The sequence below is a fragment of the Semicossyphus pulcher genome, unplaced genomic scaffold, assembly GCF_022749685.1.
Source record: "Semicossyphus pulcher isolate SPU_LCO1_2020_fin unplaced genomic scaffold, fSemPul1.0.p SCAF_7, whole genome shotgun sequence".
Taxonomy (NCBI): domain Eukaryota; kingdom Metazoa; phylum Chordata; class Actinopteri; order Labriformes; family Labridae; genus Semicossyphus; species Semicossyphus pulcher.
The window spans coordinates 30,351,135-30,374,091 of NW_027211748.1; the positions used below are offsets into that span (position 1 = coordinate 30,351,135).

The 22,957-nt window shown below is 42.4% G+C and overlaps 1 protein-coding gene across 1 annotated transcript; it reads left to right on the plus strand.

The window, feature by feature from the left end:
- Positions 1–2,528: 2,528 nt before the first annotated feature.
- LOC138611060 (immunoglobulin lambda-1 light chain-like) lies at positions 2,529–5,517 on the plus strand (the record flags this gene model as incomplete). The annotated part of the gene is made up of 4 exons (XM_069683956.1): positions 2,529–2,619; positions 4,291–4,599; positions 4,701–4,775; positions 4,996–5,517. Coding segments are annotated over 4 exons (624 nt in total), but the record flags the coding sequence as incomplete, so codon positions are not given.
- Between the last annotated feature and the right edge of the window lie 17,440 nt (positions 5,518–22,957).

The window sequence follows — 22,957 nt, forward strand, 5'->3', positions numbered from 1 at the left end:
TTGTGTCTCTGCACCTTTTGCAATGTGTGTGTCTTTCCTGTTGTGTTTTCTTGAATGTCTGTCTGTCCAGCAGCTTGGTGTGCATTAAAGGAGCTGGGCTTTCATATGTGCACGCTGTCGAGCTGCGTGTTGGTGATGTCCGTTTTAAAGTCAGACTTTAGCATTTCTTGCTGCTTCTTGACCTGCTCACTTTGTGGAGCTTTTGTTACCGCTCTCTCTAATGTCAGTTCTGGATCCATTTGTAATTGTTCTGACAGGCGTTTTTCTCTCAGACCCACCACAAGTCTATCTCTCACCATTTCATCATGCAGAACTCCGTATCCACAGTGTTCAGCGAGGCAATGCAGCGCCGTAATAAAGCTGTCCATAGACTCACCCAACTCTTGCTGCCGCTGGTTGAACTTTGCCCTCTGGAACATCACGTTACGACGCGCTATGAAGTGAGCATCCAATTTTATTTTAACGGCATCGTACTCCAGGAGGGCTTAGGTGAAAGGAAACCAGTATATCCTCAGCTTCCTCTCCCATCGTTTTAATAAGTGCATTCACTTGATTTTCATCCGCTTGCGTTTCCAATCCGGACGCGATGCGAAATCTTTCAAAACGTTCTATCCATTTTGTCGTCCGCCTTGAACGCAAACCTTTCCAGTGGAGAGACTTGGAATTGATTCATTTTGCTGCCGTATGTGTTCACGAGCTGAGCTTCAAGTTTATCGATCGTCAGGAGACACTTCACTTAGATCAGAACTATCCAGGCCGGTACATATTCAATTTCTGTTGTTTGAGATTTTAGCATCCCACTTCTGACACCATGTTATATCGTTTATGGGTACAATATCACCTAATCTGAAGCAGTATAGAAGCACGGCTGCATGCTACTTAGTTCCTTTATTTAAGTTCCCCCCAGCAACACCCAACAACATCACAAAGGTTCCCCCCCATGTATTAACCTAACACTACAAAAGCCACTGAAGCGATCCCACTGCCCATCAGAAACGAACGTGAAGAGAGGCACGCTGTGTACATTTACACACGAGGCACAGCATTAATGATTTGAGTCTCCAGACGGACAGGATGTTATGTTTATTAAAGTTCTGTGTGCTGACCATCAAAGAAAGGTCGGCTTTAAATGTTTATTTACTTGTTGTTGCTGCTGGATCACATGGCTGTGTTGTCTCCTGAGTGCGTAATCGGCACTGGACAGTGTCTTAATATCTGGGGGCACGATTGTCGGTGCCACAGGGAGTTATGTTTGAGGATTGTAATAAATGTACCTCCCAGTTGTGTGTGAGTGTGTCTCGGTTTCCGCTGTATTATAGAGAGTGTGCGTCTGAATGAGCGCGCAGTATGGAGACCTTAGTGTCGGTCTCTGTAGTTTTTGGCCCGTGCGTGGCTCGAGCAGGAATCTCCCTGAGGTGAAGCAGGTGTGTGTGGAGGTGAAGCAGGTGTGTGTGTGGAGGCAGTGGTGAGCTTGTCCACGTCTTCCTGCACTTCTCAACAGATCAGTCACAAACGGAAAGCAGCATCATGATTTAAGAAGATGAGGGAAACCAAAGCTTGCAGTCTGTCCTTTAAACAAGGATTTTTCACTGTATCTGTGAAAACACTGCTTTTTCCTGATGAGTAGAAGCGCTGCTGAGCGTCCCCGTGTGAGTGACAAGCAGACTCGTGTTGTAAACTGGCCGATGTACGTCCATAATGCGCCCTCTAAATAGCAAACACAGACTGCGCCATAGACTTTAGACTTTAGACCAGGTTTTATTTGGTCTAAGGTGCAGTCGCTTTCTGCGTCCTCAAGTTAGCAACGCACCACCCGTTTGCCAGGCCACACCTCATATCAAAACCAACACACCCATAGGCACTAACAGTGGCGCAAGATCACTTGCTGTTTACACAACGTGGGCGCTTGGCGTGAGAATTACGACTGCACCGGGTGGAAGATAGGGCCCTAAACGTTCATCCATCCAACAGCTAAGATATTTCACTCTGAGCTGAAAACACTGACCTGCTGGTGGCGCTAAAGGAAACGTCAGAATCCACACAGTGAACCAATGAATGAATGAATGAATGAATGAATGAATCCTCAGGGGACCAAGAATGTGTACAGATCCATCCATCCTCTGGTCCAGGTCCGATCCATGTGGACTAAAGTCGTGGACAGACAGACATTAGCTTCCACAGAGCAACACTGCTGGTGTCTAAAGAGACACTAACAGAAGAGACAGTCATGTTGATGTGAACTTTACAATAGATTAAAGAACAATAGAAAACCTTTATTGTCTTTATACAATGTACAATAAAGTTAAGGAATGCTTCACCTTAAGTGAGCGACATTCAGGCACCACAGTAACATATAAACATGCATCAAGTCAAACAATGTGTGTATATTGCACATTAAAATGTTGCACAGTAGATAATATATATTGCACAGTAAATAAAGTGTCTTACATCAGATAAAAACACATCACAGGGCTGAAATATGATCCTGCTTCATCATTTGGACTCGTTCATGTCAGCAGACACTTTGAGCAGCACACAGGTTTTTGTATCAGTCTGTTTCACTGTGGGAAGGAGGAGAATACTTAATCTTTGGCTCTGGAACTAAACTGATTGTAACAGGTAAGAACAAACATTCATAACTTCAGTTTTTTTGTTTTATTATTTTCTGTGTTTCAGTCTTTACATGTTGTTGTTGTTTTCATATTTAGCAGACAATTCAGCCACACAGCTGTGATAACATTAAAAAGTTTCATGATCCCTTAAAATATCTATTTAAATTTAAATTCACATCTAAAGTTATTCTACATTTCTGCACTGGATGAACCTGAGTTTAAAATAAAAGGTTTCATCACAATCAGAAATACTTTATTAATCCCCACTTTGTTACAGTCGCTCTGACACAGAGACAGCAAAGGGAAATATATGGCATAGAATAGAAGTCAGAAAAATGTCCAACATGTGCATTCTATATACAAAACAATAAGAGACAAAGATGAAATGCTGAGAAGTGGATCTACGGGGATTTAAATATGAATGCCAGAATTAAATAGAATTGGCAGAATAAAGTTAAATACAAAAAAAGATGCAAAAGAGTTAAATACATAAGAGTTATTTACCAATGAACAGTATAAGGCAGTGTGTAAAGTTAATATATATAATGTTACAAATAAACTGTGTTTGATCATCTCAGTAACTCAGCTTGTTTTGTGAAAACAAGATTATGTATGAAATTACAAACTTTGAAATCTATCAGTTTATTATATTTTTAAAACCATATAACTTTAAATATTTAATCATGTTTAATCATTAAAATGAACCTCATGACAATTGTGTCTCATATGATCGTGCATGCGTCTTTAAGTGGAAGATTTATTGATATAATTAGCCAGAAAGATATTTAATATAATATTACTATACTTTTACTGTTAATGTATTCCAATGTGTATTTTATTATTTAATTAACAGGATGATGTTTAACGGCTCAAACAGAAACATGTTTGTATCTTAAATGTATAGAACAGTAAATATATGTTGGATAGTAAATTAGATTTTATATTAGTTCTTACACACATTCGATTCTTTAACAATACACACAATATTATATTTATTATATATTATTATAATATTTGGTTCTTCTGCTCTGGGATCAATAATATTTTATCTTATATAATATCTGTATTTTTTATTATTTGACATCCAAACTTTCATTGAAGTTTTGAGTCTAAATTTTGAATTGTGATGAAAAACACTTTTAACTTATTGTTTTATTGATTTGATTCTTCAACAATGAGAGTAAATTACATGATCATAAATCTATAATAAGTTATACATAATGTTGTTAAAATGCTGATTGTATTTAGTGTGAATGTAAATATGTAACTTATAATAATTACATTAACATTAATACAAAGTATTTTATATTGTATAAAGGTATATTAGCTGATTGTGTTATATTGTTATTTTGTTCCTGTCTGTCTTTAATAAATCTGAACTTCTCATGTTAATTTATTTATTGTATTTTTATTAAAAATGATTCAGAATCAGTTTTTTTCAGTGCTTATAGTTGAGTACATGTTAGAGTTTATATAACGAGCTGTTCATATTGTAATAATGACAATGACAATTGTGTTTCATGTGTATGTGTTACCTGTATAATGACATCAGCAGATAACTGTTTGATATGCAGGTGAACACAGTTTATGTGCTGACCTTAGTGCTGTGTGTGTGTGTGTGTGTGTGTGTGTGTGTGTGTGTGTGTGTGTGTGTGTGTGTGTGTGTGTGCTGCTTCAGACGAGCAGGTAGTGAAGCCCGTGGTGAGCGTGTACCCGGCAGCACCCACAGCCCAGCTGGAGGGGAAGAGCTCCCTGCTGTGTGTGGCCTCAGCCATGTTTCCTCCTCTGGTCCAGATCTCCTGGAGAAGACGAGCGGAGGACGGTCCTCTGGAGGAGCTGCCCCCTGCTGAGGGAGAGCAGCTGGAGCTCAGAGAGTCGGGACGCACCGCCGCCATCTTGCTGATCCATCAGAGAGAGAACAGCACATATAAATACCTCTGCTCCGTGCGTCACGAGGGGGGCACAGTGGAGGCCCAAAGAGAACAAGGTAAGGAAGGCTTGGTGTCTGTGTTCAGCAGTGATTCAGCTTCATGTGGAGACGCTGGAGCAGAGGACTGACATTTCTTTTGGACTCCTTGTCTTTAACAGAGGTTCCAGCTCCTGCAGCCTCCTGTCCTCCAGAGAGAGAGCCGGTAGACCTGCTGGCTGTGCAGCAGGCTGACTGTAAGATCACCTTCTGCCTCTCTGCATGAACAGCTCCAATGTTCTGTGATGTTCAGCAAAGCAGCAGAGGAAGACATCTAGTTTAGTCAGCTTTAACAACTTGATAAATAGTTAAACTGCTAATTCTAATGATGAAATCTGATCATATTATAATAAAATGTAAACAGAGACTGAATTTGCACAAAGAGATGAATGACCTGTCCGTCTGCGTGTGTGTCAGTGTCCTTCCAGTCTCAGTGCAGGGTGAAGCTGCTCGTGCTGCTGTACACGGTGCTGATAGTGAAGAGTCTGGTGTACTGCTGTGGACTCTGTCTGCTGAGGAGCCTCACAAACAAGGGACCGTCCATCAACAGCACACATGCTGACTGACTGTTTTCTGCTCGACCTTTCTCACAATCAAATCTCATCAATTCACCTCATTTAAAGCTTCATCAGCAGTTAAACATGTAAAAAAAGTCTTATTTGTATAATAGATGATTGATCTGCTTGTGTTTCTTTTTAATACAATATTCAGAGTGCAGCAGGTTTTTTTTTTATTCTCTGTAACTTTCTCAATAAACTTGTTGTGTCTATTGATGTTGCACGCTTTGATCTTTTCCCACATGTTCTAATATGTTGTTTTATGTTACATGTTGGGATCAGTCATTAAACTCTGACACTTACAGAATCAATAAAACAAAACAAACTAAAATAATTATCACTACAATAATTAGTGTGAGGTCTCTAAACAGATTAAGAGCAGACTGCAGGTTGAACATGTCTTTTTATTTCAGCTTCTCAGCTCTGAGTTCACAGTTTGAAATGTTTCTCTCACAGATTATAAAAAGCTGAGACAGTTTGTGCTGAGCTCGGAAATCAAACTCAAGTTCCTGGAATGATGCTTTAACCAGAGTCCATGGTTTAAACTGTCGTCGTGTTGTTGATGTGAATAACCTCAGCTAACGGTGAGAAAGCTGCAGAGCAGAAACCCACACAGCCCGTCTGCTGCAGGAAGGAAGTGTCGATTAGCTGCAAACAGTTTTTTATGAGTCCTAATAACCACTGAGGCAGATTCATGTCTGCTGCTGAACACACTCAGGAAGCCTTTTTCTCACTGAGCCCAAAGACAAACAGTGACGACCCACCTGGAGGCCGCGTCTGTGGAGTTTATTTATGGATATTTCTCAGATTTCAAAGGTTCACCTCAGAGTTTACACTTGGTGTTCATGTTTCGTTTTGGATTCAGAAACTCAAAGTGCAAACAGGAAACTAAAAGAAATGAGACTTACAATAAACTCTAATGTTAAACAAAATGAATGACATCGTCCTTACTGTCCTTAAATAATACAACTTATCACTAGCAACACATCTGACACATAACAAGATCATCATCAATATAAATTAAAGTGAGACTTTAAAGGTAACATTATATATATGGTGTGTGTGTGTGTGTGTGTGTGTGTGTGTGTGGGTCAGACATCGATTGTAATAGTTTAACTCCATCTGTGGAAGGAGTGTGTGTTCAAGGCCTTCGTGTTTCTTTGGTTGAATTGTGTTTGACAAGATGGATCAACTTCTCTCTTGTTTTTAGTTATAGAAGTTTGTTTTCAGTTGTTTAATAAATTATTTTTGCTTCAGTTTGTAAATAAACTCCTTTAAATTGGCTGATGCTTTGATCCTCTTTTCTTTTTCCTGGGTTTTAATTTATTGATACTCCTCACATCCCCTTTTATCATTAAACAAGGATTAAAGAATGATGCTGATAATATTTAGTCTATATACATATTTTGCATCATCAAAATCACTGACAGTGTTAAGTGTGTATCACAGCCAGATGAATCTCTTTCCTCTGTGTCATAGAGCTCCACTGTCGTCCAAAAACTGTTGTTTTATTACTAAAATAAAGATCATTATCAATATAAATTAAAGTGAGACTTAAAGGTAACATTATATATTTTTCCCTTTTGTAATAATTATCCTAAAATTAAACAAAAAGTTGATTTAACGTCATCATTTGTTTCATAGTAAAGTTTTAATCATTAAAACTGGATTAAAGAATAATACATACATACATGCCTATATCTATATGAATGACTAGACCCACATGCATTATTATTGTAATTGTTACTTTTTATGTTGAACTATATGTTTTTGTATGCTTACTTTCATTGTCTAACCTTCATCTTCTTGTTCATTTCACAGTTATTCTTTTTATTGTTTCTTGTTGTTGTTCTTTTGACCCATACTTGTAGAGATGACACTTACCTTCTGAAAAACTGCTAAATAAATAATATTTTTTAAAGTTTCTGTTTCTTCATTTAATCATTTATATTTTATGGAACATAAAATATTTTTTCACACATTTTTTTTTTTTTAAATTATATTTTAATAATATTTTTTTCACACTGTAAACTGCTATAAAAAATTTTTTTGTGAACTTATGATCCCACTTCTGCTTTAAATATACGACTATGAAACTGCATAAATATATATTTGTCCTTTTTACATTGATAATTTATCATTTAAATTTGTTTAGCCAAGATAAGTAATTAGGATATTAAATTAAATCATTCGAAACAATACAATACAGTATGTTTCATCATATTATATTTCCCATATTTTATTTTGTGCTGCCTAAATTTTGGTCAAGTCAGAATATTTTTTTTGCTGTTCAAATATTAAAAGAATACTTTCAACATTTGCAGTTTAATATGAGTTTGAATAGATTTTTTCAACAAGATTTCAACATGTTCTTAGTTGCCATGTAATCAGTTTCAAATGTTTTAAAAGAGTGTGTGATCATTAATATTCATTTTGTCTACAGTTACTTTACTTGACATGTTCTACAATTAATTTTAAAGAATAATAAATTGTAATTTTTCTTATACAAAATAAAAACAGCAAATTGCAGCTTGTTTGGGAAAATTAACTGTTTATTTATGGTTATTAATCAACAGGTTTAACAGTTGCCTAATAAATAGCAGAAAAAAGTCAGCAGCTTTATTTATTTATACTTTTACTTAATTTTTAGAACTGACTGATAAAGTTAACTATCTCCTGTTTATGATATTATAGTTGCCACTATCTTTAAAGATTTACATATTATATAACAATGATCGTTTTATTGTTCACTGTAGTGATCAGCTCGTACAGTGTGTAAGACTGTACTTCTGTCTGTTCTGTGCTGCTGTGAAGAAAACCTTCACACTGCCGCCCCCTAGTGGCTGCAACAACAAACTGCATCACTGCTGATGGTTATTCAGGGTTTCACATTCCTCTTTCTACTATAATGGAAATAAGAACACTTAGATTTCTATATTGTGAAACTATTTTATTCCTGCATTGGAAAGACAACACAGTACAACAGAGCTACTGAACATGTGCACAGCACAGAAATAAACATGTAGGGTCGTAAAGAGGGGGGGGTCAGCAGAGGGTCCTCCCTAAAGGGAGAGAGTCTTCACTGGAAATAAACACTTGGAAAAACTTCACCTGAGAAGAACCCTGATGGGAAAGGATATGGTCCCCACTAGTGCAGGTAAGCAGGAACATGGTCCCTGTAAGGCTGGTGGATAAATACAAAAAATGGGAGTGGAAAAAAGGCCAATGACAGGAGAGGGAAGAGAGCAGAGGGTCTCATATGTGAGATACCATTCTGTTGTGTTAAAGACTTAAAGAAGATCCATGGGTAACGTACACACACACACACACACACACACACACACACACACACACACACACAAAGGCTGATGACACAGAGAGGGGGATGGGCAGAGGGGCATTCAAAGGGGATAAACACTTATATTAACTTCACCTGAGAAGACCTATGACAGGGGAATGGGAGTACTGGGCCATGGTCCCCGTAATGTTAGTTAAATGGGAACATGGTCCCCGTAAGGCTGATTCCTTCTCTGGGAAAAACACATTTGGTCAAAAAAGGGCCATGACAGGAGAGGGGGACGAGCAGAGGGTCTCCTCTCAAGGAAGAGAGCATTTTCAGGGGAGTAAAACTTTGATAAAGTCCGCTTGAGAAAACACATGGAGGGAGAACTGGAGTCACAAAACATGCTCCTCATGTTTCAGGCAACGGTCCCTGTATACCACCTTAACCAGTCCTTACAGTCTCCAAGGAAAATAAGGGTCATGACAGGGAGCGGGGAAGCAGAGGGTGTCCCATGAGGGGAGATGAAGATATCATGGGAGTTGCACAACATGGTCCCCGTTTGCCAGGTTACGGCCCCTGTAAGGTCCCCGTATACCACATTTACCAACACTTACACAAACAGACAGAACGAAATAAAAGTTTATAATTGGACATTCTCCCTGAGAAAAAAAGAGAGCCTTCTCTGAGGTTTAACACTGAAAAAGACTGACAAGACCCATGATGTTAAAAGGACGCGGTCCCTAAAAGGGCAGGTAAGCCAGAACATGATCCCAGAAAGAAAGAGAGATACAAAAGGTGAGGGAAAGGGGGACAAACAAAGTGTCTCCCCAACAGGGAAAGAGCCTTCTCTGGGGATCAACACTTACAGAGACCCTGCCTGAGAAACACCTTGACAGGAGAAAGACATGGTCCCCACTAGGACAGGTAAGCCAGAACATGGTACCTGTAAGGTGGTTAAGGGAATCTTGGTCCCCATATGTCTGGTAGATAAACACTTCAGGGAGCAAAAGGTGGCAAGCAGAGTGTCTCCCCAACAGGGCTGTTTCTAGCTTTGTGGGGGCCCTATGCAAGATGCTGTTTGGGGGCCCCTACTTTGTCAAACTACGATGGGGGGATTCCAAACACTTGAACCCTATGATGCATCACTCTAGTACACTTTGAGAGGGAAGCAGATTCATGAAAAACTCTTTCAAATTCAAATGAAACATCTCAAGTTGACCCGAGCAGTTTAAAGCGACAGAAAATGATGACAAAAGGGAACCAATGACGCTCCTCTACGTCAATGAATGCAACAGATCCAGCATTTTCCTCAAACATGTCTATTTTAAATTCTGAATGCAAAGTTCTTAAACATGAAACATAACTCAACAATGTGGTGGGGGATATGACCTCAAATTTATATCATGTTTTTGTTCTCCTTTTGGCGGTATCAGTATTATATTGCAGTATTAAGGAATGAAAAGGGGTACTCTAATCAAAATGTGACTCTAGCTCAATTTACTCTATTGTCAATGTAAGGAAACACATCTTAGCAGGGAAAAGATGTTTAAAGATACTAATGTGTTCCTTGTGCAAAATCGGAGTGAAGATGAGGTAAAGCCGCGGTTCTCAAAGTGTGGGGCACGCCCCACTGGTGGGGAATAGAGACGTGACAGGTGGGGCGCGCCAAACGGGAGGAAATTTTCCTTTTTATGCCTATCTTTATCCAGACATCCCAACTCTCCCGGAAGTTCCGGCAGTCTCCCGCATATTGATAGCGGCTCCCTGACACCCGCAAATGAGATCCTATCTCCCGGAATCTGGAGCAAGACCACGCACTAGACTAGAGAGTGACTGCGCGTGTGTGTTTGTGTGACTATAAATGCAGCGCGTGTGAGAGCAAAGCGTCCTTATAGCTGTGTGTTGCCGGTTATTAGACCGATCACCCACACGCCCACCCCCGGGGGCGACACCAAGTGTAACAGGAAACCCCCCCCCGGAACGAACCTCCCTGAAATGCCTTTTTGCAGGTTGGGATGTCTGCTTTATCAATGCCTTTCTTTAATGACAACAAAGATCATACATTCAAAACAAAACACCCACAAACAAAGTAATCATTACTAGCCTACATGCAGCCTAAATTAAAAGAACATTAGATATGAGACCCCGAGAAAAATGTAACCTGGAACCAAAGTGCCAAAATAATGATTAACGTCGGCATATTAATTGTAGTGGAACAAACTTTGGCGCCGATGGGTAGCAGGCTAGTGTGGGCAATAACACAACATGGATAAATTTGTGACACGGACCTCAAAAGTTGTCGAGCCAGCGTCAGCAGAGAGACACAAACCAGACGGGCCTAATCAACCAAAAAGCCAACCGAAAAGAAAATATGATGAAGGGTATCTTGCTCTTGGATTCACGGCAACGGCGGTGGGGGCAGAGGAGAGACCCATGTGTGTTCTGTGTCTTAAACCGCTAGCAGCAGACAGCATGAGACCCAACAAATTAAGAAGACACCTAGAGACCACACACCCCAGCCACGTCAATAAGCCACTTGATTTCTTTCAAAGAAAACTGGCAGAATACCGTCAACAGGAGAATCGCATGGTAAAAGCTGCATCCGTAAACAGTAAAGCACAAATGGCTTCATATAGAGTTGCATACAGAATTGCACAATGCAAAAAACCACACACAATTGCTGAGCAGCTCATTCTCCCCGCTGCTCTAGACATGGTGTCAATTATGCTTGACGAGACAAGCGCAGCAAAATTAAAAGCTGTCCCCCTGTCAAACGACACAGTTGCGAGACGTATATGCGACATTTCAAGTGATCTTGAGGAACAGCTCATAGAAAAATTAAAAGAAAGTCGTTTTGCATTACAAGTGGACGAAGCTACTGACAGCAATAAAGACTGCTTGTTCATCTCGTACGTCCGCTTTGTGAATTGCGAGTCACTGTGCGAGGAGTTGCTGTTTTGCAAATACATAAAAAATAGAGCCACAGCTGATGAGCTGTTTAAGATCATGGACAGTTACCTCAAAGAACACCGCCTTAAATGGGAAAACTGTGTGGGCTTTTGCTCTGATGGCGCACAGACCACGGCAGGGTCAAGAAACGGGCTGCAGGCACTAATAAAGAGGGTTGCGCCAGATGAGCACTGGACGCACTGTCATTCACAGGGAAGCGCTCGCGTCAAGGCAGCTCAGCCCTGAACTAAATGAGGTTTTGACAGAAGTTGTGAGCGTGGTAAATTTTATCAAAACCCGACCCCTGAAAGCGCGACTGTTCTCCGCACTTTGTGAGGAAATAGGAGCTGATCACACATCTGTGCTGTTTCACAGTGAAGCAAGGTGGCTCTCCCGGGGCAAAGTGCTGTCGCGCGTCTCTGAGCTCAGGGCAGAGATTCGGATGTTCTTGGAGGAGGAGCGCGTGTATGAGGCTGCAAGCAAGTTCAGTGACGAACAATTTCTGTTTAAACTGGCCTACCTCAGCGATGTGTTTGGCAAGCTGAATGAATTAAATCTTCAGCTTCAAGGCAAAGACAAGCACCTACCTCACCTGGCAGACAAGATCACTGCATTCTCCCGAAAGCTCGAGGTATGGGGCAGGCGCCTCGATCAGCAAAACATAGATGTCTTTGAGAACCTGAGTGAAGTTGCTGAAACCACTGATTCTGGAGCCACCGCAGTGATCCCATGTATTAAGCAGCACATCTCTTCCCTGAGAGGATTGTTTCAAAAATGCTTCCCAAACAACAGTGCTCAGTATGCCTGGGTTATGGATCCATTCAATGCAGCAGGTTGGTATTTTGACATTTTATTGAATATTATATTCATATATTATACATGCATTTTATTTATGTTGTATGCTACTTACTAACTGGAATGGATTGTTGTCAAACAGATTTCTTTGTGTTTCTTATGCAATGACAAATAAAGTAAGCCTATTTATTTATATTCTGTCTGCAGCACCTGCTGATTTTAGGTCTGCTGAGGAGGACCAGTTTATTGAGATGACATCTGACTCCACCCTGAGGCTGAGGTTTAAAGCTCAGACTCTTAGTGAATTCTGGTTTGGAGTGGAGAGGGAGTATCCGCTCATCGGGCAGAGAGCTGTGTGCATTCTTCTTCCCTTTGCCACATCATATCTCTGTGAGATGGGCTTTTCAGCTGTTGCTTCACTGAAAACAAAGTACAGATCTCAGCTGAACATTGAGCATGACTTGAGAGTGGCAGTATCAAGCCTGCAACCCCGCTTTGAAAAGATGTGCAATGCAAAACAGGCTCATTGCAGCCACTAATGCAGGGATAAGAATCATATGTTCACTTGCTCACCTGTCTTGCCAAATGCATTTCTCTTCTTTTCTTTTTTTTAACAGATTGCAAAGTGGCACTTTTATTTTCTCTATTGTTGAACTTGGTTTAATTTGATGTTATTGAGTTAGAATTTAGATACAACATGATGTTACCTGAAAATGTTAAGCTTGGCGTATTTCATTAGCATTGTGATGGGCCGATGGGGGCAGGTGGGGCTTGAAAATTCCCCCTTGTCCAAAGTGGGGAATGACTGAAAAAGTTTGAGAACCACTGAGGTAAAGGCCTTCATGTGTTTTGGGAGGAGTAACCTGCCCTGTTTGGAGCTGTGAGTGAACAGAGCAACCTGAGTCTGAGCCATAAAGAATATTTGGGCAAGTAATCTAAGACTTTCCCTTTAATATCCTCACTCAGTGGTTTTGTCCTCTAATGGCATCAAGATATCTGAGTTTAGAAGATGGTGGACTGGCTTCACAGAGGAGATGTGACATATTCCTGCCCTGATAGTCGGGATGCACCATATTAGGAAACACTGACAGTGTGATGACTTTTTGTTCTGTGATATTTATTCTAATATAAAGAATACGGGAAACCAGATAAATGCGGTGTGTTTTCATGTACGTATTTAATATTATTTGGGACTTTAAAGTCTATTTTCTTTTTTTTTTTTACAAAACAAACTCCTCCTACTTTTACCACACTTGGTTCAGTGACTACAAACAGACTTGAGGGCTGCATCTGGGTTTCTCGCCATCTACCATTTCTAAAGGTGTTCAGATGTATGTTTAATCAGCGTGAGCAGCCCCGTGACGGGAACTTTAGGAAACGAAACTCACGCATCCTACTTCCTGTCGCCAAACGCACAACCTCACCACGAACGGTCTGTTCATGTGGCCACAGCGTTAAACAGCACCGGGATGAGGTTCCACTAATAACGGGAACACATTCACTGATCAGCAGCCTAACCCTAGCGCCATAGACGGATTACCGCATGGGCAAAGTGGGCGTGTGCCCAGGGCCCCAGAGCCAATAGGGGCCCTTGGCCTTCAGAGTTGTTGTTTTTTTTGGTACAATTTAAAAAAAATATTGGAATGAATGTGGTTTTGAAAATGTATGATAATAAAATCATTGGAATGTTTTAGAAATTATAAGATTAAATCAGTAATGTGTGATGACACAATGACGTAAGTACCTACGCTGGGGGTCAAACATACAGCGCGATTTCAAAGTGGAGAAGCGGGCGCTCAGTGGATCAGCTAAATGAAAAGAGAGGAAAGAAAAAGAAGCCAAAGAGCCGCTTTGGTGCAGCAAATTCCATCTATCTCAACATTTTTCACCAGAAAAGTGAGGCAAGATGATGGTACTCATAGCAGCGGTGCCAGTACTACAACTCACCGGGACGACCTGCAGGATGCTAACACTGCTAGCTCAATCTCACCGGAGACGTTTGGTAGTGGTGGAGCGGCGCTGCCTCCTACGGACACCGCAGCGGACAATGCTGGCAGTGCTACGGCGGGCAGCCGTAGCAGGGGCCAGGCGGCCGAGCCAGGTCAGCCTGAGCTAAGTCCTCTTACATCGCCAGCGGAGGATGAGATGTTAGCGGCCGGGAACGAACCTGAGAGTGCCGTACAGCAGAGGGATGATGATGAAAACTCCTGGTGTGAAACTGTTACTGATCCTGCGCTGTGGGGAAATATATCCAGGGACAAAGTAAAGAGTGTTCTCATCGAAAGAGGGCCCTCTTCGTTTCACAACAGACGAGCAAAATACCCTGCATCGACAAGAGACTGCGGTCTAGGTGGTCGGGTTCGTTCATTAACCAATGACATGATGTGCAGTCGACTGCCTAATGAACAACTAGCACCACGAGAATGGGTGGTGTATTCACCATCAACTGGACGTGTGTTTTGCTTTGCCTGCAGACTTTTCAGGGCAACAAAGAATGCATTTGTGGACGTTTTTTGCGACTGGAAACATCGGCATCGCATTTCAGAACATGAGAGGAGCCCAGTCCATACGTCCAACACGCTGACACTGATGCAGAGGATGAGTGGAACTGGCACAATCGACTCAGCCCTGAGAAAGCAAAGTTCGGATGTGAGGGAATATTGGAGGGATGTTCTGCGACGTGTAGTGGCAGTGATCAAGTTTTTAGGAGAAAGAGGACTGGCATTCAGAGGGAATGACGAGCTCCTTGGATCGCCACATAACGGCAACTATTTGGGGATATTAGAGTTAATATCCCAATTTGACCCATTTCTGGCCGAGCATATTAAAACATATGGTCAGAAGGGCAGAGGGAGCGTCTCATATCTGTCGTCAACAATATGTGAGGAGTTCATCGACATGATGGGAGAAAAAACCAGGCAAGTAATTGCAGAAGAGCTCCGAGATGCAAAATATTTCTCTGTCATTGTAGATTCCACTCCCGACCTCTCTCATGTTGATCAGTTAACATTTATCTTCAGATTTGTTAGCAAGCAAGGCGACATAGTGGAGCGTTTCCTGGCATCTGAGCCAGTTCAGAGCCATACAGGCCAAAGTCTGGCAGATTGTGTGACTGCCATGTGGAGAATCTTGGGCTGGACTTATCTAATTGTAGAGGCCAATCATTCGCTAATGCCAGCAACATGTCGGGCCGGTACAATGGACTACAGGCACATTGGAAGCAAAGAAACCCATTAATCCACTATGTGCCTTGTGCTGCCCGTTCTTTAAATGTAGTGGGTGTAAACAGCATAGAGGTAAGCAGTCTAGAAGTGGGACAGTATTTTGATTTACTGCAATCCTTGTACACATTCTGCGCTGCCTCCACTCACAGGTGGGAGCGAGTTTTTCAGAACTCTGATATTCATATAGACTTAACATTAAAATCACTGTCAAACACTCGGGGGAGCTGCCGAGCTGACTCGACTAAAGCTCTTTGGCAAAACTACGTTAAGATAAGGGAGGCATTAGAGAGCATAGCTGCAGATGAAACTGAGAAAAGAGACACCCGAAGTGAGGCCAGCACACTCGCTGTAACATTAAATAAACTGGAAACTGCATTCATGGCTAATTTCTGGAATAGCATTCTGACTCGATTCCAACTGACAAGTTCACAGCTCCAAAAGGCGGACATAGAGCTCATGACAGCTGTGCGCCTTCTTATATCTCTGCGTGATTTTGTATCAGCACAGAGAGGTCTTTTCACAGACTTTGAAAAGGAAGCCTTATCTGTGCCAGGCGTGTGCCAGACGTACAAATATGACCTCCAGCGCACCAGAAAGCGCAAACGATTTGAGGATGACAGCGCAGGAAAAGATGCGGCATTTGATGGGAAAAGCAAATTCCGAATAGAAACATTCAACGTGTCGATAAGTTAGTCAGCTGTCTCAGCCACAGAATTGATGCATACAAGCACCTGTGTGATCTGTTTGTTGTTCTTTTCATGCCGGAAAACACATCTGACCGTGAGTTAATGGACAAAGCGAACACACTTGCCTTTGCCTATCCCGCTGACTTGGACAGAAGTCTTGGAAATGAACTGATTCACTTCAGATCTTTCATCAGATCAGACGGACAGAATGTGCCTCCATCGAGATGTCTTACAACAAAACTGGATTGTGGATTACAGTCAACATTTCCTAATGTGTACATTGCCGTAAGACTGTATCTGACGCTTCCTGTCACAAACTGCGAGGGAGAACGGTCATTTTCTCAAATGGCCAGGATAAAAAATGACCCAGAGACGCCTTCACAGTTTGTCGCTCATGGCCATAGAGGCCGAACTGGTCCGAGAGTTGGACTTTGATGACCTTATCAAGGACTTTTCCTGGAAGAAGGCCAGGAAAATGCCGATGGTTTAGGTGAGTAGTTTCACTGTGGTTTTGTGTGGTCGTAGCTGTGGCTCTTTACTGATGTTCATTCATGTTGCCTTTATTACTTTCACGACTTGTTTTAGGTGGTTATATTTTAATTAAGGTGTGTTTTACTCCATAATACTGCAAGGGCTGGCTATTTGAGCTTGCTGTCTCTCCCATAATATGTATATTGTCCTGTACATGGCAGGTGCCAAACAAAACAGACCTAAAAGGACAGTAATGTTGTGTGGTTGTGTGTCGCCCGGTGTTGTTATGTGCGTAATGGGAAGACCGCCTTTGCGCACTTTGCGTGTGTAGGCAGGGGCCCGTGGCGAGTTTGTGTCCAGGGCCCGTGGTCATGATAATCCGTCTATGCCTAGCGCGTAACTGCGCGTCTGACTCATCCTCACTGACCTGACGTGCAGCTGTCTGTCCTAGCAGAACTGATCATCATTAGCCAGGTAACGGACCCCCGTGAGGTCCCTGTATACCACCTTTACCAGTACTTTCACAGAATCAGAAGGAAAACAACTCATGATGGGAGAAGGGGGAAAGTAGAGGGCCTTCCTTTGGGATAAACGTTTAGAAAGACCGTGCCTGAGAAGAAAGGTCCCCACTAGGGCCTGTGAACAGGAACATGGTCCCATGGTCAGGTGGTAAGTGTGGTTAGCCTGGTAGGTGAACACTTACGGGAGGAAAGGGGGACAAGCAGAGTGTCTCCCTCAGAGCTTTGTGAACAAACCCTACAATGTACTGGAGAAGAATGAAGCACAGTTATATGTTATTACGATATAACTTTCTTTAAATAGGGTAATGTGTCGTTTCGCTGATGACTGAGAACCTTCACAGAAATAAAAGGATTCATCAAACAGATTAACCCTGAATACTTTTTTAATCCACAGCCAGATGAAGTGTCTTTAGATGGTTCAAAAATGTGTTTCAGCTCTTCATGCATGGAAAGATTTTAAGCCACATGGTCTTAAAATGACAGATTTTTGAATGGAGTCTGGTCTGTGAACATGTATCAAACGTTATTAGCTAACCTCAACAAGCTAAACACTAAATACTAACAGACTTTTGGATCTTCAGCCAAACTAAGACTCTTTGTCTATTGATGGTTAAAAATGAGTTTTAGATCCTTCTGCATGGGAAGATTCTAACCCATAATCCACATGGTCTTAAAATGACAGATTTTTGAATGGAGTCTGGTGTGTGAATATGCAGACAAAGTTGGTAGCTAGCGACAGCTGCGTGCATGGGTCTGCCAAGTGATGTTGAGGTGAAATTTAATGACAAACAATGGCTGATTACAGATAACAAACATTAATAGATGTCAGTGTGTTTGTTGTTCCAGAAAAACAACATATCTGAGCATCATCACGACCATCATCAGCATCTTCTGTGTGTCTCTGCAGTTCCTCTCACTAACCACATGGTGGTGGTCTTTCTCCTTGATGCTTTCTGTCAGCTCCAGCTGCAAATTCAAATCTATCACTCAGCCATGACGGGAGAGCTTACCTGATGATGTGACAGCGAGCTGACACACAGACACACATGTAACATCAGACATGTTTAATGCAACATGTTCTTCTTCATCCGAATCAATCAGAGAAAACATTCAAATACTGATAATACAACAAAGATATATAGAGGCAGTAATAAATGATCCCATCTGACACTAACCCTCGTCTTCTTCTTCAGCATGAGACGTTTGAAGAGCAGAGTTTGGGAGAATGAAGGTCTCAGTTTGACAAACTGCACAACAAAATAGAAGCTTTTCATTCTTTCTATAGTAAACATGAACAACTATACAGCATGTTCTCGCCTTGAATCCATCATTGTGTTTAAATTGAGCCCAGTGTGTTATTTCTCTTTATTCTAATGAAGCTGTAGTGATTTTACACCCTTCAATAGAGGCTGAACTGTTGTTTTATGGAAAGCAGCAATACTAAACAAAGAAAGTTATTATGATGAATGTTATTATCTTTGTGCTGACCGTGTGCTGTGTACCCCACGACAGCTTCAGCCGAGCCGTCAGTCAGCAGCAGCGGCCTTATCTGTCCGCCGCAGGGGCTGATGGGAGTTCTGAGGTCCTGTTAGAAACCACGTGACCCTCGTCTGATCTCACAGCTCGTCCTCGTTCGGCCTCAGCAGCATCAGAGCGCCACTTCTCCTCAGGTTCCCCAGAGGAAACACCGCTGCACAAGATGCGTCTCCTCCCAGCTGCTGCCCTGTGCTGTCTGTGTTCAGGTGAGTGTTTACAGCCAATCAGGAGCCCACAGACTCTACCTGTATCAAACGCCAACCTTCACCTGTCTGTCTCTTTCTCCACAGCGCTGCTTGCCACGGCAGCAGAGCTGATTCAGGAGGATTTAACACTGACCAGGAGAGAGGCTGAAAATGTCTCCTTCAGCTGTGGCATCGACCAGTGTGATGGTAGCTGGGTATACTGGCTCCAGAAGAAAGACACAGAAACATTCAGAGTGATTCTGGATATTGACAAAAGTACTGGTGAAATAGATAAAAGCTACAATCATCCTCAGAAAGAAGATTTCTCAGCTGTGTGTAAACAGAACGTCTGTGAGTTGCAGCTCCAGAACGTTACACTCTCTCATTCAGCCTCATACTACTGCTCCTGTGGTAAACTTGATCCCCACAGTGAGAAAAGATGCGAGCAGCCTGAACAAAAACCAACAGATGAGTTAGTAACAGGAAGAGAGCAGTAAACCACAGCCCAGGTTCACATGTTTCACTCAGCCAGAGTCACAGACACACTGAACTGATGGATTCATGTCTCTCCTGCTGTCAGCACTTCTTCACTGTAATATAATATTCATGTGTATTTGTGTCAGCAGCTTTATTGTTGCTCCACACAGAGAACAAAATGATCAAGATACAGAGAAACAATAAAGGTCAGAAACTCATACAAACATCATCCAGGTCAAAAGATCAAATAGATGTGCGGCTGGATCAAAGTCACAACGCTGATGGAAACTTAATGATGTCACAGCTCAGCTCAAGGCCTGCTCATACAAAACACAACATGCTCTCTACTCGTCTCGTGTACAAATCAAACGCTACATCAAAATGTAGAATCAGGCGCACCACCGGATTTTAGTACAGGAAGTGTTCTGGCCTGTAGTCGGAGTAGTTTTGACCAATCACGTGTCAGCAGGCTTCAGTGAATGCAGGAAACTTCAACTTTATTGTCCCCGAGGGGAAAATTTGTTTTGCAGCCAAGTAAGAGAAAAAAACCTTTAGAAAACAGACACATAGACTGGGTTAGAAAAAACATGAAAACACATCAGAGTTAACTGAGAATACATCAAGTAAAAAAAACAGGCGAACGTAATCCACCGTGATGACATCATGACTCCCGTCAGCTTCATCTGACAACCATTCAGCTTCTTATTGATCTCTATAAACAGACAGCTGCAGGCTAACAGCTAACAATCTGTGCTACAGCTAACATTCAACTAGAGACAAATCTGCTTGATGCTGTGTCTTAAAAGCTGATCAGCGTTTAGATTTCCCGACTTCCTCAAATGCATCATAAACGATGGCTCCGCCTCTGAAGTAAGCCAGAGTGCAGCCTCTGTGTAACTTCCTGTTTACAGTGAGACTGAGACTCAGCACAGACAGATGAACGGGCGCTCCTCCGGGGGATGGGACGAACCGAGAGATGACAGCGTTTATTTAGCAGACACATCTGGAGGGAGAATTTACCTTTGATCTGAACACACGGTCGCTTCTCGAGCTGCTGACTGGACTGTAAACAATGCAGCGCACGGAGGAGGACGTCGGGCTGGGAGTCGTTTATCACGCAGCAAATCTAGAAGATAGGAGGCTCGCCTGTTTTTACAGCGAGCTGCTCGCGGTTCTCGGCCGAACTGAAGGTGAAATGTGGAGAGACATGATCTCTTATCAGCACCACTAATGTTTTATTGTGACGTGTTTCCAGGGCAGCTGATTGGTGGATAAAGTCACTCACAAGGCTCCTCACTGCAGATCCTTCTTCATTTTCTTTGACATAAAACGTAAAGTCATTATGTAAGTAAAAAACAAATCAATAACTCAGGTTACAGACATTATTACCACGTTATTATGTCGTACGACCCCTCAAGTGTGACCGGACACTGGTGCTGACAGGAAGTGCACAGGACGTAAGGAAGCATCATCATCAACAAGGTCAATATCATCATGAATATCCTGATCAGCATCATCAGCATCATCAATATCATCAATATCATCAATATCGTAAAGGTCAGAGGAGGAAGGCCTGTTAGAAGAGAAACCAAGGATTGTGATCAGTGTACACGACAGTCGGTGTATTTGCAGAGCCGACATAAACTTCAAAATGTTTGAGTGCGAGAACGAGGGCGAGAGCCTCCTTTGCGATGGTAGAATACTTCTGTTGATGCCGAGTGAATTTCTTGGAGAAATACGAGACCGGGTGTTCCACCCCATCGTCTCCTTCTCGGAGGAGGACAGCACCCGCTCCCACGTCACTGGCATCAACAGAGAGATTAAACTGACGGTCGAAAACAGGCGCAGCAAGTACAGGGGCATTAGTCAACAAAGCTTTAATACAGTCAAACGCATACTGTGTCAGGGTCCTCGTCTGGCTGCCCCGTGTTTCCCTGTGTTTCCCCTCCCTTGTGTGCCTGTATGTTCTCTCTTTGTGTGTCAGTAGGAGCTGGGCGTGGCCTTGCTGACTTCTCAGAACAAGCCTGCACACCTGCCGCTCATCAGCTCATCAAGCCACCTACACTCTGCTCTGTATAAAAGCCCGGTTGAGACAGTCATTCCTCCCAGTTCGTCCGTTCACCACATGTGCTCTTCGACCAGGCTGCTCTTTGAAAGCTTTTTGACCGTTTGTTTGTCGTACTGACTCTGTGTTTTTTTGTGCTTAGATCCACCTTCTCCTGCCGTCTCCACCGTCTCCACGCCCAGCTCCTGTCCTCAAGCCACTCTGGTCCGCCCTGCCCTGCTCAACTTCAGCCTTTCAGTTTGGAATAAATGACCTTTTGTCCGCCTGCATTTCCAGTGTGTTTGCTGTGTGTACGTGGGTCCAACTTTTTGGTTACATTATAACATACTGGCAACTCTGAGAGCAGCAAAAACGCCTTTGGGGCTCAACAAATCGCTGAGCGGAGCCGCGACAGCAGAGACATTTTCACAAGAACGTTTCTGTTTCTAACAGGTTAACTGCTTTGGGGGACTTGTTCTTTTTATTCAACACAAAACAGTTGTTGAAGGTGTGGCCCCTCTGCTTACAAGACAAACAAACTGGCTTATCCGTAGCCCCTTCCTTAACACTAGACTTCACCTCCACGTCAGAGCTCCACTTCGCTGACGACACAAAGGACTTGGCTACAGGAAAACTACGCTCTGTGGATAAATGGGACCTTTCAAATGTATCCCTGTGTGTGAGGACGTACTCATCCGCAAACTCAAATCATAATCCAGACTCACTTCAGCCGGTAAGGACGCGTACGCATCCTGCGCTTTACCAGTAAGCACACGCTGAAGAAGCAGAGGCCAGACATTTGTAGGCCATTTCAAAGTCTTCGCCACACGTTCAAACAGAGTAAAACATTGATCCACATCTTTCCCATTAAATGGAGGAATTACTCGGATACATTTATTTATATCAAATTCCTCGTACTGAGAATGAGACGCAGCCGGTGAGGAAGACTGTTGGAGCTCAAGCTGTCTCTTGGTTTCCTCTTGCATTTTTAGTACTTCCAATTCATTGCTCAGTTCTTTTTCTTTCATGTCTAAGCGCTGCATTTCAATTTCCAACTCTTTAAATCGGAGCATTTCTTACAGACTTTGTTTCCAGCAGGTGAACACAACGTACCGGGGTCGCAAAGCAAGGTCTCTGTCTGAGACGGCGCAGACAACAATTCGGATTGTATTACTTGTTTTCTTGATTGCTTAGACACAGTTACCTCAAAGTGATCAGCAATAACGATAACATTTTCTTTCGTGCACCGATGAAACGTATCAAGAGTCGGTTTCCCAACGAAATCATCCAAGTTAACCTCCATTGTTATGAGTTCATGTTAAACAACCGCTGACCACAAAACCGGTCAGGACGGAAACTCAGATTTTACCGGCTGACAAAACACAGCCCAAAAATAGCACAACATACAAAAGATTCACTGCACACACAAAACAGCAGCACAAAGGAATCAACGGCGTCCAACACGTGTGTGCGTAAAACTTCACCTGGCACGCACACACACAGAAGGAGGCACTTTGAAACAAGCAGCAAACTACACAAGGTATCAAAGCAACACACCACTGTCAAACTACGCGTCACTTAACACACGGTGAGAGAAAAAGTCACAATGACACAGTTTGCGATCACAAATAACTGCGCCGAGACAACACGC